Genomic DNA, 14424 nt, shown 5'->3' with positions numbered 1-14424 from the left:
GGAGTGTTGTGCTATTCAATTATTCATTCATTCAGTTGTCCATTCAACACTTGCTACTGAGCACCCTCTCTGTGCCCGGTCTATTCTAGGCAATGAACAGAACAGATGCCCTTGCTCTATAGCGACGTTGCTCTAGTACAAGGATGTTTGTTTTCTTGTCCAGCACTTCCCAATTCATAAAGTGTTTCCATATCCACAACTCCATTTAATTTTCACCTTAGAACAAGATGGGTCAGGTAGGAGCCATGATCTACATTTACAAGTAAAAAAAAAATAAGCCCAGGGAAAACAAGGGCTTTGCCGAATTGCCTGTGGCCAGCTGATGGCAAAGTTGAGAGCAGTACCCAATGATTCTTCTTTTGTTTGAGTTTTTAGAAAAAAATAAGCTAAGTGGAATTTTTGAGGTAACTAAAATCAGTTAGGGTGCAAGGCACAATAAGAATGGTGGATCGCAGTCACCCCAAAGCTGAATGACCATGAATACATCTAAGGCTTATTTGAGAGATTTTCATGACCCGATTCCAGAGCTCTTATCAACATAGTAATAAAAGAGAGTGGGTCTCAGCTCCAACTTGCCCATTGCTCAGGGTAGCAGTGATCTAAGTTCTCATCCCAGACCCCATCTTACTCTGCATGAATTTCATTTTCATGCATGTGCCTGGAAAGAGGCAAAGGATCTCCTTAAACTGAAAAGATTAGGAATGTAGTTTGAGCAGGCAGCACACTTTCTCTTCCAAGAGGGTATGCAAAGGAGCAACTGTTGTCCGTGTTCACAAACTCTAGAGTGATTCCTTACGCTTGCACCCAGAACCCTTGAGTCCTGGTCCTGTGTACGAAGAACGGAAGAAGAGAGATGCATGCAGTGTGGGACAAGAAAAGCTGTCTAGTGGAGCCCTGGGCGAGGAGGCCAGGGGCTTCTCTACTCTAGAAGCAGCTGCTGTCCTGCTCCAAAGAAGAAATACACTCAGGTCTGCTATTTTAAGATCATGTTTGGGAGGGGGACTCAGCCAGCCCAGATATGGTGCTTGTGATTCCTGGGATGGCAAGACCCTTGAGAACAAGATGTTCAGGTGTGGGGCTGGAAGAATCCCACAGAGAGTAGTGTGAGGCCCTAGTGCATGTTACCCCTGCAGAGCTCGGAGGATTCTCTCAGAGGTGAAAGGTCTGTTTATTGCTGAGTATGTGAGAAGAAACAAAGGCACTGAAAGAGGTTGAGGATGGCTACGTGCTCTAATGGAGGGATTCCAGGTGACACGATACACGCTGACTTCCCTTCGCATCTAGGTGTAGCTGTAATGTCTTGGTGCAGTGGGCCAGGAGCCTGCTCATGTATGACTGCCAACTAGACTGTCAGGTCCAGGCAAGGCGGGGACCACGCCTCTCTCCCCCACCTCTGTATCTCCTGCTCCTCTATAGGCTATAGGGTACAAAGGAGGTGCCAAATAAATGTGTTGATTTCATTGGTCAATGGGTGCAGAACCTGGGGCCTGGAGAGCAGCGAGAGGGAGGTGAGCCAGTCCAGATGAGAGCCAGGACCCTAGAATCAGGAGCTGGGCTCCATCCCCCACGCCCTGCCCGGTTTGTTGGCCAGCCTCCCTTTCCAGGGATGTGCTTACCTCGGCAGACCGGCCTGTGGTCGCTCCAGGCGGCAAACATGTCGCTGACTTTCATACAGGTGATCCGCTTGGACCCTTGCAGGTCATAGCCCTCGTTGCAGGTGAACTGGACACTGGATCCTAACCTGGGAGACAAAGCGTGTCTGTGAGCCCCAGCCCCGGGCCTCCCAGCCCTCCCGAATCCTTCCTAGTTCTGTAAAGAGCACCACGCCAAACTTTATTTCTCTCCTGGCCCTTAATCTCTGCTCCACCGTTTATCACTTAAAACCTTGACTGGAAGGGATACTTGCTCTTCATTTTTTTTTTTTTTTTTTGGTACCATTTGCTTTTAGGATCAGAGAAAGCAATGGCACCCCAGTCCAGTACTCTTGTCTGGAAAATCCCATGGACCGAGGAGCCTGGTAGGCTGCAGTCCATGGGGTCGCTAAGAGTCAGACACGACTGAGCGATTTCACTTTCACTTTTCACTTTCATGCACCGGAAAAGGAAATGGCAACCCACTCCAGTGTTCTTGCCTGGAGAATCCCAGGGACGGGGGAGGCTGGTGGGCTGCCGTCTATGGGGTCGCATAGAGTCAGACATGACTGAAGCGACATGCAGCTGCAGCAGCTTTTAGGACTGCGTTAAAAGGTGACTTTGTGAGCAAAACAGCAGTCCTCTGAGATAAGCATCAATTAGGACAGCTAGGAGTGGGTGGATGACACCCAGAAATTTTCATGAAACTGGACGATTATGAGAAGATGCTTTGTTAGTTAGAAACTTTACAAAAGGTACCATCTCAGTGCCCTGGGGTCTCTGAGATGATCGGCAGTGTGAGCTGCCTGCTGGCACATCATTATTGATGATGGTGGCCCTTCGTACCCTGGGTATAGGTCTTCCGGGTGACACTGGCAGTCTACAGCCCTCCCCTCTCCCTGAAGGTGTGGGCACTATTCCCAAGATTGGACAAGAGAGAATGTTAAAGGTCAAAGCTCTTCTCCAGGAAGTGAGCCTATATGCACAGGGTCCTCACTAGTCCACCTCCAGGAAGGCCAGCTCCTGTCTGACCCCTGAGCCAGGCCATCCGCCCCCCTTCCTACAATCAGAACGTTTCCAAACAGCTCTTACCTGAAGTCCGAGCCCAGCCTTTTGCCCCTTTCAGGTATGCCAGGGTCTGGACACACATTATGCCCTTGGGACACACCAACCTGAGTTACTACAAGGCAAAAAACAGCACGTACAGAGACGGGTAGTCACAGGAAGGCGCCCGCTGGGGCCGGGTCTCAGGCTGGCAGGTGGACGCTGAGACAGCAGGAGGCCCGGCTCTGCTCGGGCCTGAGGGGCTGCTGGGGTCTACGGGGCTCGGGTTTCCTGAGTGTGCAGATGGGGAGCTGCTTTTGACAAATTCCTTTGGGAGCCAAGTCCAAGTGAAATTCATCAAGAGCGTGTGGGCTCAGAGGCACCCTGACCCAACAACCACCCCATCCCCTTGCCCCAGACCGGCGACCAGAGGTGGAGAGTCCACAGCCCCCGGTGACCTCCCCCATCCTTCCAATCTGCTGATGGCGACTCTAGATGAGATGAGTCCCCCAACCTCACCCCCAATGGAGAAATGACTCAAAGAAAGTTAAATAAAAGGTGGATGCGTGGTCAGAAACGGTAAAGAATGTAAGAGAAAGCTGCAGTCTGAAGTTCAAAGCAGAGACTTGAGCTAAACACAGGAGAGAAATCTGCTGAGAAACCTCTTCCCACCAGACAGTTCTCAACACAGAGTAAGTGGTAACCAGAGCATTCTCGGCCCAGAGCACTGAGGTGGCACCTGCAGTGGTTCTGGCAGGCGCTGTGATGCCCTCATGGTTGCCAACACCAGAGTTCTGTCTTTAAAATGCCACATGCGCGTCCTCTCGGCTAAAGGAGAAGCTTGGTAAAGGCGGCGGATGCACACAAAAATCAGTTTTCTCCTGTCTCCAGTGGAGAAGGTGGAAACTCTCAGGCCCCTGCAGTTCACTGTTCTTGAGATGCTGCAAGACGAGAGCTCCCTCGCACCTCTGGCCTTGACAATGGTCAGGAACTGGAGTTCCAATCAAGCCCTCACCGACCCCCACGATCAACACAACCACCGCTAGGGTGATGGGGAGTCTGGAGCAATGTTCTCTGAGTTGGTCCATTATCCTCCCACCCACTCAATATCCCATCATACAAGCAATGTGCTCCATCACTCACTCACCCACTCACTCCTGCACATGGTACACAACATGCATTCAGTGAGCTCCTACTGTATACAAGACCCTACTTGGATATGGTGGGAGATGTCAATGTCAGATATCAGATATGATCACTTCACTGTCTTCAAGGAGTTCCAAATGCAGTGAAGAGATGAACTATGGAAAGAAACTACGGAACCACAAAGGGGAGGGTGATGAAAGATGCAGCTACAAGGAGGTTCAGAGAGAGGACCTATCTCATATTCCTGAGAGAAGCAGGGAAGGCTGCCTGGAGGAGGTGGCATTTAACATGAATTTTCTGAGATAGTAGAATTTAGACACATGCTGACAAAGACATGGCATTTCAGGCAAACAGATGGGCCTGCGGAGCAAGGAGGAGACATAGAAACAGAATTGCGAGTTGTTCTGTGTGCCAGAAAAGGAGGGAGGGTAGTGCATGGCCTGGAAGAATGAGAGTGAGGTCACAGAGGTCAGACTTTGAAGGAACTCGAGTCTGATCCTAAAGAAGATGGGAAGAGACCTGAGTGGAGAAGGGTATTGTAAGAACTGGGTTGCTCAGGAGGAGGGCAGTTACTGAAAAATGAATTAGGAAGTTTTGTGTGTGTTCAGGTAAAGGACAGCAAGAACCTGAGAGTGGGGACAGACATGAAGTGACGGGAATATATGTGGCAAAGAAAGAGTCAACAGGACTCATGGCAGAGTAAGGCATGGGGAGAGGGGGCAGGGGATTTCCTGGCCTTGGGACCTGTGAGGATGCACATAAGTGATGGAAGTAGGGCAGGGGGGAGTTCCACTTTTGACTCATTTAATTTCATCTCAGGCCTGATTTTGAAGCTCATTTTTACAGTTAGAAACCTGTTCAAATCTCCAAGTAGCCCAGGGCGTGGCTGGCCAAGGTAACCTGGGCGACTGGACAGACTGCATGCTCAAGCCAGAGACCAGATACCCTCCTGGTTGTGGGGTGATGTGCATGAGGCCTCCTGGGCAGCCTCCTTTTCTCCAACATCCCACACTGCCAGCTTAAAGCCAGTCACTCCCACTGGCCGCTTGTCCCTGGCTCCCACCTCCTTCCCCACCAAACCTCCACTTCCAAAGCTTTTACATCCTCAGCTGAGCCGCATCACCATCCCCTCAGACCAGGACCCTTCAGGCTGGACTAATACCATGGAAGTGTCATCTCCAAAAGCAGAGCAAGCCCTTGTTTCCTAGAGTCTCCTGTTTTATAATAAGGGGAAAGGCAAGACAAAGGATCTTGGATCCCCAGGGGGCAGGAGAGAGAGGGAAGCCCTGGAGCTGTACCTGCCGGTTCATCTGCTGGCAAGCTGGCCTCACCACCGATCCATCCCTCCGGAGGGCTTCTGAGTTAAGTGCTCACATTCTTTAGGCCCTGCCTCCTCCACCCTGCACACCAGTCACTTTCATCCCCAAGTCCCTGCTGCCTAGGAACCACCCGCCACCTTCCAGCACATTCCAAATGTAGTACAGGTTCTTGCCTTCTCTCGCCCTCTTGTTCAGTACTGACACCACCCAGCAAGCAGAGCTGAGGCTGACAGATGAGGATGTGGCTGGACGGTAGAGCCGAGGTCACGGTGAAGCCCACCCCCCACCCCACAGCCCCTAACATGTGAAGCAAACCCTAATGCAACCCCTTCAATCAGCGAGCCCGAAATAAGGCTCAGGTGCCATGCGGGAAATTGTGAGCCCAGCTGTGATCAGGCCCCCTCCTTTCCCGCTGCACCCTCCCCCCATCCAGTGCTCGCTCTTTCTGGAAGGACTGAGCAGGTCTACAGCATCCCTACACGAGACTTCAAGGCTCCCCAGAAACAAGCAAACCCAAATCCCAGCCACCAGTTTACTGTCCAAATTACAGAGGCGAAAAGCTTTCCCCCTCTCTCCTGAGTTCCAGCCTCCCCTGCCTACTGAAAAGCAGCCCCTGGTGCTTGTAGCATGACTTTGCTGTTGGCTACAGAGAGAAAAGATGGGAAGGTGATCTGTGCCCCGGTCTCTATGATGAAGAAGAAGCCACAACACACTCAGAAAGACGATGCCTTCCACCAAAAGGGGAGGAAGGCACAGGTGCGTGGGTGGTGAGAACCAACGGCTGGGGGTTCAGCGTGCCCACAGACTCTCTGATGAAGGCAGCAAGTAGGATCTAGGAGATGTAGGTATGGCCCACTCCTCCCCTGAAGTTCAGAACATCTGTCCACAGGGAATCTGGGCAGAACACAAAGGGCCAGAGCCCTGCACACACTCGGAGACCTGCATCCATGGCAGCTCAAGTCACACACCCATCCCTCTCTGAGAGAATCTCAAAGGAAAGCAGTACCTTGTTGTCGAGAATCGCATTTTTGTAAAAGAGCTTTTGCATTATTTTATTAAAATAGGATTTCTTCACCTTTAGGAGGGAGTTTTGGGCACCTCTGAGAACTAATGAAAAGCACAGACTCTTCCCTGTCATCCCAAAATGCACCCACAACATCATATGTGATTTCCTTGTGAGTTCATAGACCTCCTGAAGTCCTGGGTCAGGAAGGCCCATCTCAGATCTCACAGCATCCTTAGGGGGAAAGGAGGGTAAAGTTTTGCAGCTCCATTTTACAGATGTGGAAACCAAGGCGCTAGTTTAGTACCTGGGGTAACATGGTTACCCAAGGATACAACTGGAATAAAAACTTGCTCCCCAAATCAGAGCAATTTCCTTAAAGTTTGCCTGTGGACTCAAGGCCTGGCTTGGTTCCTCTGGTCCTCTGCGGCTGCAGAAAGAAAGAGCTTATGCAGGCCCGGCCTGTGTCTCGAGTCTTCTCTGCCAACCCTTGACCTGACCCTTTGCTCCTTCCCTCAGCCCCCTAGTCAAGTGCAGAAGCACGGCCTCCTGGCTGCCCTCTGCCACCCAGTCCCCTTGTGGCAGGGTGACCAGACACAATCATATCCCGGGTTGAGGAGTGGTGTCCGTCTCCAATTGGAGGACTTGAAAGACTAGAGGAAAGTCACAGGAAGGCTCGGTTTTGTCAGGACATTGGGACCAAACTGCCTCGCCCCCTGCTCCCTGCCACCAAAGCATGGAGCTCTAGAACCACCCATGGCCACTCTCCACCTCTCTCCAGCAAGTACTTCTAGTATCACGGGAAAAGTGAGCATGTGGAGGTGAAAGAGAAATGGAGGGGTTCAGCAGGGAGCAGAAAGAGAGAAAGAGAGGGGAAAGCAGACTGGGTGAAGGGAGAAGAAAGAGAGGAAGGTAGAAGGAAGGAGGACAGTGGAGGTGGAAAGTGGGGGAGAGAAAGAAAAGCATGAGATGAACAGGCAAAGGGAAGGAGGAGGTAGACCAGAAGGCCAGGTTCTGAGGGGCCAAGGAAGGCTCCTCATCTCTATTTCCAGAATGAAAAAGGAGTGTTTCTTGGAAAAATCTGCTCTGCTTTCAAGTCCAGCCTCCTGGAGTGGCCCAGAATCTTCCAGAAAACCTTCCTATGCTCTAGATCAAAAGCTCCCTTAGCACAGGCTCTGATCAGGTTCTTCTGGGGCGACGACATTCCAGACCATTCCCCAGCATTAGACATCACCCTTTTGATCTTTCAAACACCAACGGCAGGAACATGTGCTCAAGGATAGAATCCACCCGGTGTCTAAGCAGAGAGCCCCCAGCACCACCCCGTCCACTCAAGATGCCACCCTCCAGTCCACTCTTTGCCCAGTCATAGACCGTGGTGGAAGGTTCTAGGAATTCCCCTCTCTCCCCTTCCCAATCTTGCCTTGGGAGCTGGAATCAGGGCCCTGAAGCCTCCAGTATCCCCGCTGGCATTCACTGACTCCTAGACAAGGAGCCAGAAAAAGGATTGTTTTAGCAGGTGGAAGTGATTCAAAAGGAAAAATAAAGAAAGAAATGTAGCAGTAATGACTCCCTGGACTGTAGTTAGAATGGGAAGTGAGGGAGAAAGAAGAGGCAGGAGGGGATGGAAGGAGGAACTCGAGAAGACAAAGGGCAGGCCCCGGGCCGCTCACTGGCCATGAGGTCAGCGTGTGCCAGGCAGCGGGCAGCCGGGCTGAAGGGACCCCGGTTGCAGCATCATCTGGCTTCCCTGCGGTCACAGCGCCGGCGGGTCTGACCTCAAGCAAGAGGCTCAGCAAGGCGGACACTTACACACAGATGTCTTCTGGCTGTTGTCTTTGCTGGGCATCAGCTTCACGCCTCGAGACTTCAACTCAATTTGCTTCTTGACTAGAAAAGAGGTGAAGGAAAGAAAAATCCAGTTAAGTTTTCATCTGGGACTGGGGATAGGTCCCTCTAGAATGATCCCTCTTAGCTTGGGACATCCCATGGTGGGTCACAGTCAGAAGCCCCTCTGTGCAGAGATATGCCAAGGGTAGGGTTTAAGTGCAACAGGGTCTCAAACTTGGAGGAAGAGGTGCTATAGAGGCTGGCACTCTGGGGGAGGCAGCCAGGGTGATCTACTTGCAAACTGGCAGTGAGCATCGACACTGGAAGCCCTGCAGCCTGCCCTCTGTAGCTCTGCTCACCTGATCCAGTCTGACCAATTTCTGAACCAGACATTAGATTAGGTCCCCAAGTTGTCATCCTCGCTGTATCCACACCCATTGCAATGTGACTGTAGTCCTTCCTGCTAAAGAGGTGGAGTGTGTTTCATCACCCTGTGACTTTGGGTTTGGTCATTATGGAGGCCTTGACATGTCCAAAGACTTGTAGGGTGCCTGACAGATTAGGCGTGCTCACTTGAATCTCAGCAATCACTGGGAGGAGACATGGCTGACCCCAGGAGGATGAGAACATGAGGAGCAGAGCCAATCTGCCTGGCCAAGCCCAGTCCATACCAGCAAACCTTGTGGGTAGAGGCCGCTGAGTCTGGGAGGTTGCTGGGGATGTTTACTGGCACAGGTGGTGGCTTGATGGATTGAATTGGTTTTGATCAAATATTCAGTCCAGTCCATAGCTCATCAGGACTTGGCCAAATAGCACACAAATAGCCCCAGAGCCAGAATTCCACAATTTCAAAGGTCATTCCTCTGAATCCATCAATCTCCTTTGGGTCTCAGTACCCCTGTGCACCCAAGGCATTCTGCTGGTTGCCCAGGGCTTCACCCTGTCTCTGATTATATGGCTTGGTTTTTCTCTTGAATTCCAGACAACCCCCACCAGATGGCTCAGCTCTGCTCTGACTGGTACCAGCAATGTTAACAACTGCGACTGTCACTTCCTACGTACCAGGCCCTGAACTGAGGGCCTTAGAATTTAAATCAGCATCATTGACCTCTCTCTTTCTCTTGCACCTATACACGATCTATCAGCAAACTTCCAAATATATCCTCAATGCAGTCTGCATATCTATCTCCCTGGTTCAGATCTCCGAGACTTTTCCTCTTGTTGCTATGGTCTTCTATCTTCCACGCTTGCCCCCGTCTAATCTATTCTCAACACGAGATCCAGAGGGATCTTGTTAAAACAGAAGTCAGACCAAATTACATCTCTGCTCAAAACTCTTTAGGGACAACCCAACTCTTCTACAGTAAAAGCCAAAGTCTTTTAAAGGGCCTGCCTGGACTAATCGGCCCTCTCTGAGACCTCTCTGACCCCATCTTCCACCTCCATCACTCTTCTCTGGCTGCAAGCGCCCCTCTGATGTTCCAATAATACAACAGCTGCTCGCTCCAGCCTGCCAGTTCCCTGGAAGGCTCTTCCCCAGATAGCTTCATGACTTGCTCCCTGTTCTCCTTGAAGCCTCTGAAGCAAACACTACTTTCTCCTGGAGGCCTTCTTTGACCACTCACTTAAACTATACCTCCAAACCCATTTCTTCCTATCCCCTTCCCTGAAGATAGGGACTTTATCCCTAACTTTCATATATATCATTTTCTTAATGGCTTTTGTCACTCTATGTTGCAATGTAAGCTCCATGAAGGCAGAGATTTCTATCTGTTTTGTTCATTGCTGTGTCCTCAATGCCTAGAACAGCGCCTTGTCCATACTGGGCCCTCAATAATCATTTCATTTGGTCCTTACATGTTCAACAACCCTGACCGGTAGTTATTATATATACTGGATCAATAATAAAATTGGGGTTCCCAGTGGTTTAAGTGACTTACAGTGGGTCATATAGCCAGGAGGCAGCTTTGCTCTTGGTGGGACCGCAGCATCTTTTCATATGACCTGTCCCCAAAGTTATGCCAAGGGCATGGTCAACGTTCTTCAGCATCTGCCCCCTCCCCAGCTCAGCCCTTGGAGACTCAGGGGTTCATTCTGTGCCTGAGATAACATGGCAATACTGGAACTAAAGCCCATAGTGATCAGGTGTGCAAGGGGGGGCCATCTCCCAGCAGCCCCCACCCCCCTGCTCATCCCTGATCTGTATATATTATAAAAGCTCCCCAAAGGTTGGTATCCTGGCTAGCTGCTGTCTAAGCTGAATGCCTGATAAAATTCAGTTACTACCACAGAGTCACCGCTTCTCAACATGCATTCAAATTCTTTTTATAAATGTGCATTACTCTCCATGTGTATCCAGCAGGAAAATTTCCAATGAACACTAACGTGGGTCCATTATCAAACAGAGCGTATTAGTAGGGAAACATGCATTATTCAAGCCTAGCTAATAACAGTGCAGCAGGGGAAAAATGTCCTCTGATTCAACATCCCTAAGAAAATAGGAGGGGCTCCCCAGGTGACGCTAGTGGTAAAGAACCCGCCTGCCAATGCAGCAGAGTAGGAGGTGCAGGTTTGATCTCTGGGTGGGGAAGATCCCCTGGAGGACGGCGTGGCAACCCACTCCAGTACTCTTGCCTGGAGAATCCCATGGACAGAGGAGCCTGGCGGGCTACAGCCCATGGGGTCACAAAGAGTCGGACACGACTGAAGTGAGTTAGCATGCACACACACAGGAGAAGAGAAGTGGTCCTAGCATTGGGCAGGGGTGGGGAGAGGGGTCTCTATGATAAAGGGCAGCCCGTCTGGGGGCAGGTCTGCAGAGATGGCTCAGGGCATCTGGGGAAGGAGGAGGAGGCAAATCAGTCTTCCTAGGCTCCTAATTTCAGGTTCTAGTGTCCACTGGAGGAGGGGGAGGAGAAGGGAGCCAGTGCCCCGAGGATGCCTTTCCCAGGACAAACACTGCTTGAGTTTTCCTTGTAGCTGCTGAAGGGGGACCTTGAGATGCAGGTGGACATGCGGGGTGTCGAAGGGGGAGCACTCTTCCTGTCTTCTCCAGGTTGCATTGAGAAAGAGGCTCCTGCCCCTTCCCCACCTCCAGGCCCCAGGGGGCAACCCATGTCCATCCTCTCTACTGGTCCTCTCCAAGAAAGACTGTCTAACTTGGTATATCAGTGCTTATAGTCACTGGGTGACTCCATCACACGTTGCATCAGGAACTTATTCCACTCTTCCTCTCGTCTGTCTTGCTTCTCGCCACGGGATGGTTTGTTAAATGGCAAGAACCTGTGAAGAAGGAACCGGAAAAGCTAGAGGGAGCACCTTATACAAACTTTGGGACCCTCTGCCCGTCTGAGCCAGGTCTGAGAGGCTGGGTCACTCACACAGTCGGTGGGCCTCCCACGTAAGCTTGGGAAATGCAGGGGCTGCAGCTCTGTAGGCAGAGGCTCCTCACACCAACAATACAACCTCTCAAAAAACGTATGTCCAGGCCCAGCTGGCCCTGGCCCAGATCTGTGGAGGTGGCGTCGACAGGTGGCCCGAGCCATCGCCAGAACCTAAGAACGGGTCAGGAAAGTGACCTGGCTGGGGGATACCACTCGACAAGATCCACGTCACCAGGGATCTTAGCCTCCAGAAACCACCTCCATATGGTGGAGTCACAGTTTTGGGACAAGCCAAGGGAAGCAGGTACACCCTGAATTATGGACAGCTAATCTGTGTCAGCCTGACCAAGTGCGCGGTGGCTGACTGAATGAACTAGCTGGACAGACTAGGGAAGACCTAGTGTGAAGGATCAGAGAACAAGGGTGCTCTTCTCTCTAGGTCTCCACTGCTGACAGATCGAATCAAAACCCAAAGGCAGAACAGCAAGGACCTGGAGAACTTCTGGGGTGCATTTGGTCTTGTTCAAACATTCATTCGTTATAGCGCCCACTAGCGTAGCACCTATGACATAACGTTGAAGCACTGGTCTATCCAGGAGATTCTATCATCGTTGGTGAAATGGAGACAAAATAGAGCCTGGGTCCCAGCGACACATGAACACACAGCCCCAGTGCACATATGCACGCCACACATCCGTGCATATCTGTGTCTACAACCAGCGTACCAGGAGAACACCTCTGTGCCCCTGTGTATGCATGGCTACAGACATTCACATACAAATATAATTCCCACTTACACCTGTGTGTGTACTCTATGTGAACGGAGTCAGGACTCCCAAGAGAAAAGTGCTGGCTTTAACTGGTTGATGGAAATCTTAGTAGGTACATTCATCTCCTCTGAATGATAATGACTGCAGGAGGCTGCCAGGCGGCTCCTTTCATCCTTTATATTCTGGTTAATTGCTAGACATTTTTCCCGCTGTTGTAAAGGTTAGCGGGACACATGGTACACATTTAGCTAGAAGAATCTGGCAATACAAATGCCTCTCGAGTCTTAGCATCAGTTATGGGCTGAACTAGTGGGAGACAAGGACCTGCTGGGGAAGGAGACAGCGGAGGGTGGCCTAATCTGCCACCACAGCGCTAGGAACCCAGAGGTACATGGAATATATGGCTTCTCACTCCAGCACATTCAGACAACAGGGAGCCCCTGCACTCATCTGACCGCTCGCCTTTCCCCAGCACCTGGCTGTCCTGCTGGCTGTACCATCCCTTCATCCGCATTAAATCCAGCCCATTCAACCTCAGAAAATATCTCCAATGAGTATCCTTCTAAGCCACTCCAGCCCTAAACACAGCCTTTTCTGCTTGGTCTTTGTTCACTGAGTCACTGTCTCTAGCCCATCTTAAAAAAAGGTTACTTAAAGATGGAAATCTGAGACTCCCCTGGTGGTCCAGTGGCTAAGACTCTGTGCTGTCAATGCAGGGGACCTGGGTTCGATCCCTAGTCAGGGAACTAGATCCCAAACAACTAAGAGTTCCCATGCTTCAGTTAAAGCTACTGTGTGCTGCAACTAAGACCCAGCATAGCCAAATAAATAAATAAACAAACATATTAAAAAAAAAATGTGGCCTGCCGACAGGCCATAATTTTTTTAAGAAATGGAAATTCGATCACCACTTTGGAAACTTGGGTATGCATCCTGTGTTCTACACTCGCTTCTCACTGAGGGCCTGCCTCGCTGCCTGGCCACCAGCGCCCTGCAGAAATGCTTTCAGGACTCTCTGTCCTTTACTAGACAAAGCCAGGGTCTGGCACACTGGCTCTTGATTTCACTGAGACTCATGCCAAAGATACAAAATTTGGTGAAGATGCCTAAGGCCTAATGCTTCAAGGTGTAGACCTTCTAGCAGATGGGGAAATCCTTACTATGAAGAAGAACAGTAGGAAGAGAATGATTACAGAACAGGGCTGGGGACACCTAAAAGTAACAAAAGATGAGGTGTCTGTTGCCAGGTCAACTGACTTGAAGGATAAATATAAAACTACCACATCAGACTTGATCATGATGCTGCCAACACACAAATGAATGAGCTGGGATGGCACCACCAATGAGAGTGCATTGGCATGCTTGATTGCCGTGGAAGGCTTCGGGATTAGCAAAGGTGCTAATCCGGTGGAAATCAGGAAAGGTGTGATGCTACATACGGACACTGTGACTGCTGAGCTAAAGAAGCAGCCCAAACCTGTGATAAACCCTGGAGAGACTGCTCCATTTGCCACAATTTCTACAAATGAAGACAGAGACCAGCAACAGAATTTCTGATGTAACCACAGAGGTTCAAAGTGTGTGCTTACTATAGAGGACAGGAAAACACTGAATGCTGAATTAGGAATTGAAGGCACAAGAATTAAGATTACCCATCTCCCTACTTGACTAATACATCAAAAGTTAGGAAACGGGGATTCCAGGATACTGGTGGTTTCCAATGTCCAGTCCATCATGTTCACTTTGGAAACTGCCAATGCCCAGTGAGTCTTTGGTTATAATCACTGAAAACACCCTCAGTACACTCATTTGCAATAGGATGAAAGTTGACTTTGGGGTTATAACAGCCCAAGCTCCAGGCTGGGCTGGCCATCATCGCCCTGCAGAAATGCTTTCACTACTCACTGTCCTTTGCTAGATCAAGCCAGGGTCTGGCACACTGGCTCTTCATCTCACCAAGATTAATGCCAAAGATACAAAATTTGGTGAAGATGCAAGTGAACTCTTAGTTGCTGCATGTGGGATCTAGTTCCCTGACTAGGGATCGAACCCAGACCCTCTGCATTGAGAGTGTAGGGTCTTAGCACCGGACCAGCAGAGGAGTACCAGATTTCCATTTTTAAGTAATGAAGATCATGGCATCCGGTCCCATCACTTCATGGCAAATAGATGAGGAAACAATGGAAACAGTGACAGACTTTATTTTCTTGGGCTCCAAAATCACTGCAGATGGTGATTGCAGCCGTGAAATTAAAAGCCGCTTGCTTCTTGGAAGAAAAGCTATAACCAACCTAGACA

The 14424-nt window shown here is 50.3% G+C and overlaps 1 protein-coding gene, 1 non-coding gene and 1 pseudogene across 2 annotated transcripts in view; 2 read left to right on the top strand and 1 right to left on the bottom strand.

Annotated features, from left to right (window-relative positions):
* CSMD2 (CUB and Sushi multiple domains 2) overlaps positions 1–14424 on the bottom strand; it is a 677437-nt gene that overhangs the window by 317930 nt on the left and 345083 nt on the right. The window contains exons 7-9 of the mRNA XM_065930495.1: positions 7956–8033; positions 2724–2811; positions 1617–1741 (exon numbers count right to left, since the gene is read on the bottom strand). Coding sequence (XP_065786567.1) covers positions 1617–1741; positions 2724–2811; positions 7956–8033 — 291 coding nt within the window. The remainder of the gene's footprint in view (positions 1–1616; positions 1742–2723; positions 2812–7955; positions 8034–14424) is intronic.
* Positions 12011–13683, top strand: LOC136154351 (60 kDa heat shock protein, mitochondrial pseudogene; annotated as a pseudogene).
* On the top strand, positions 12799–12872 carry TRNAD-GUC (transfer RNA aspartic acid (anticodon GUC)). The gene has a single exon. It is a non-coding gene; the product is annotated as a tRNA-Asp (tRNA).

This window comes from Muntiacus reevesi, chromosome 1 (assembly GCF_963930625.1).
Source record: "Muntiacus reevesi chromosome 1, mMunRee1.1, whole genome shotgun sequence".
Classification (NCBI taxonomy): Eukaryota; Metazoa; Chordata; class Mammalia; order Artiodactyla; family Cervidae; genus Muntiacus; species Muntiacus reevesi.
Note: the sequence above shows the minus strand (reverse complement) of the source record. Positions and strands in the feature narration are given on the sequence as shown.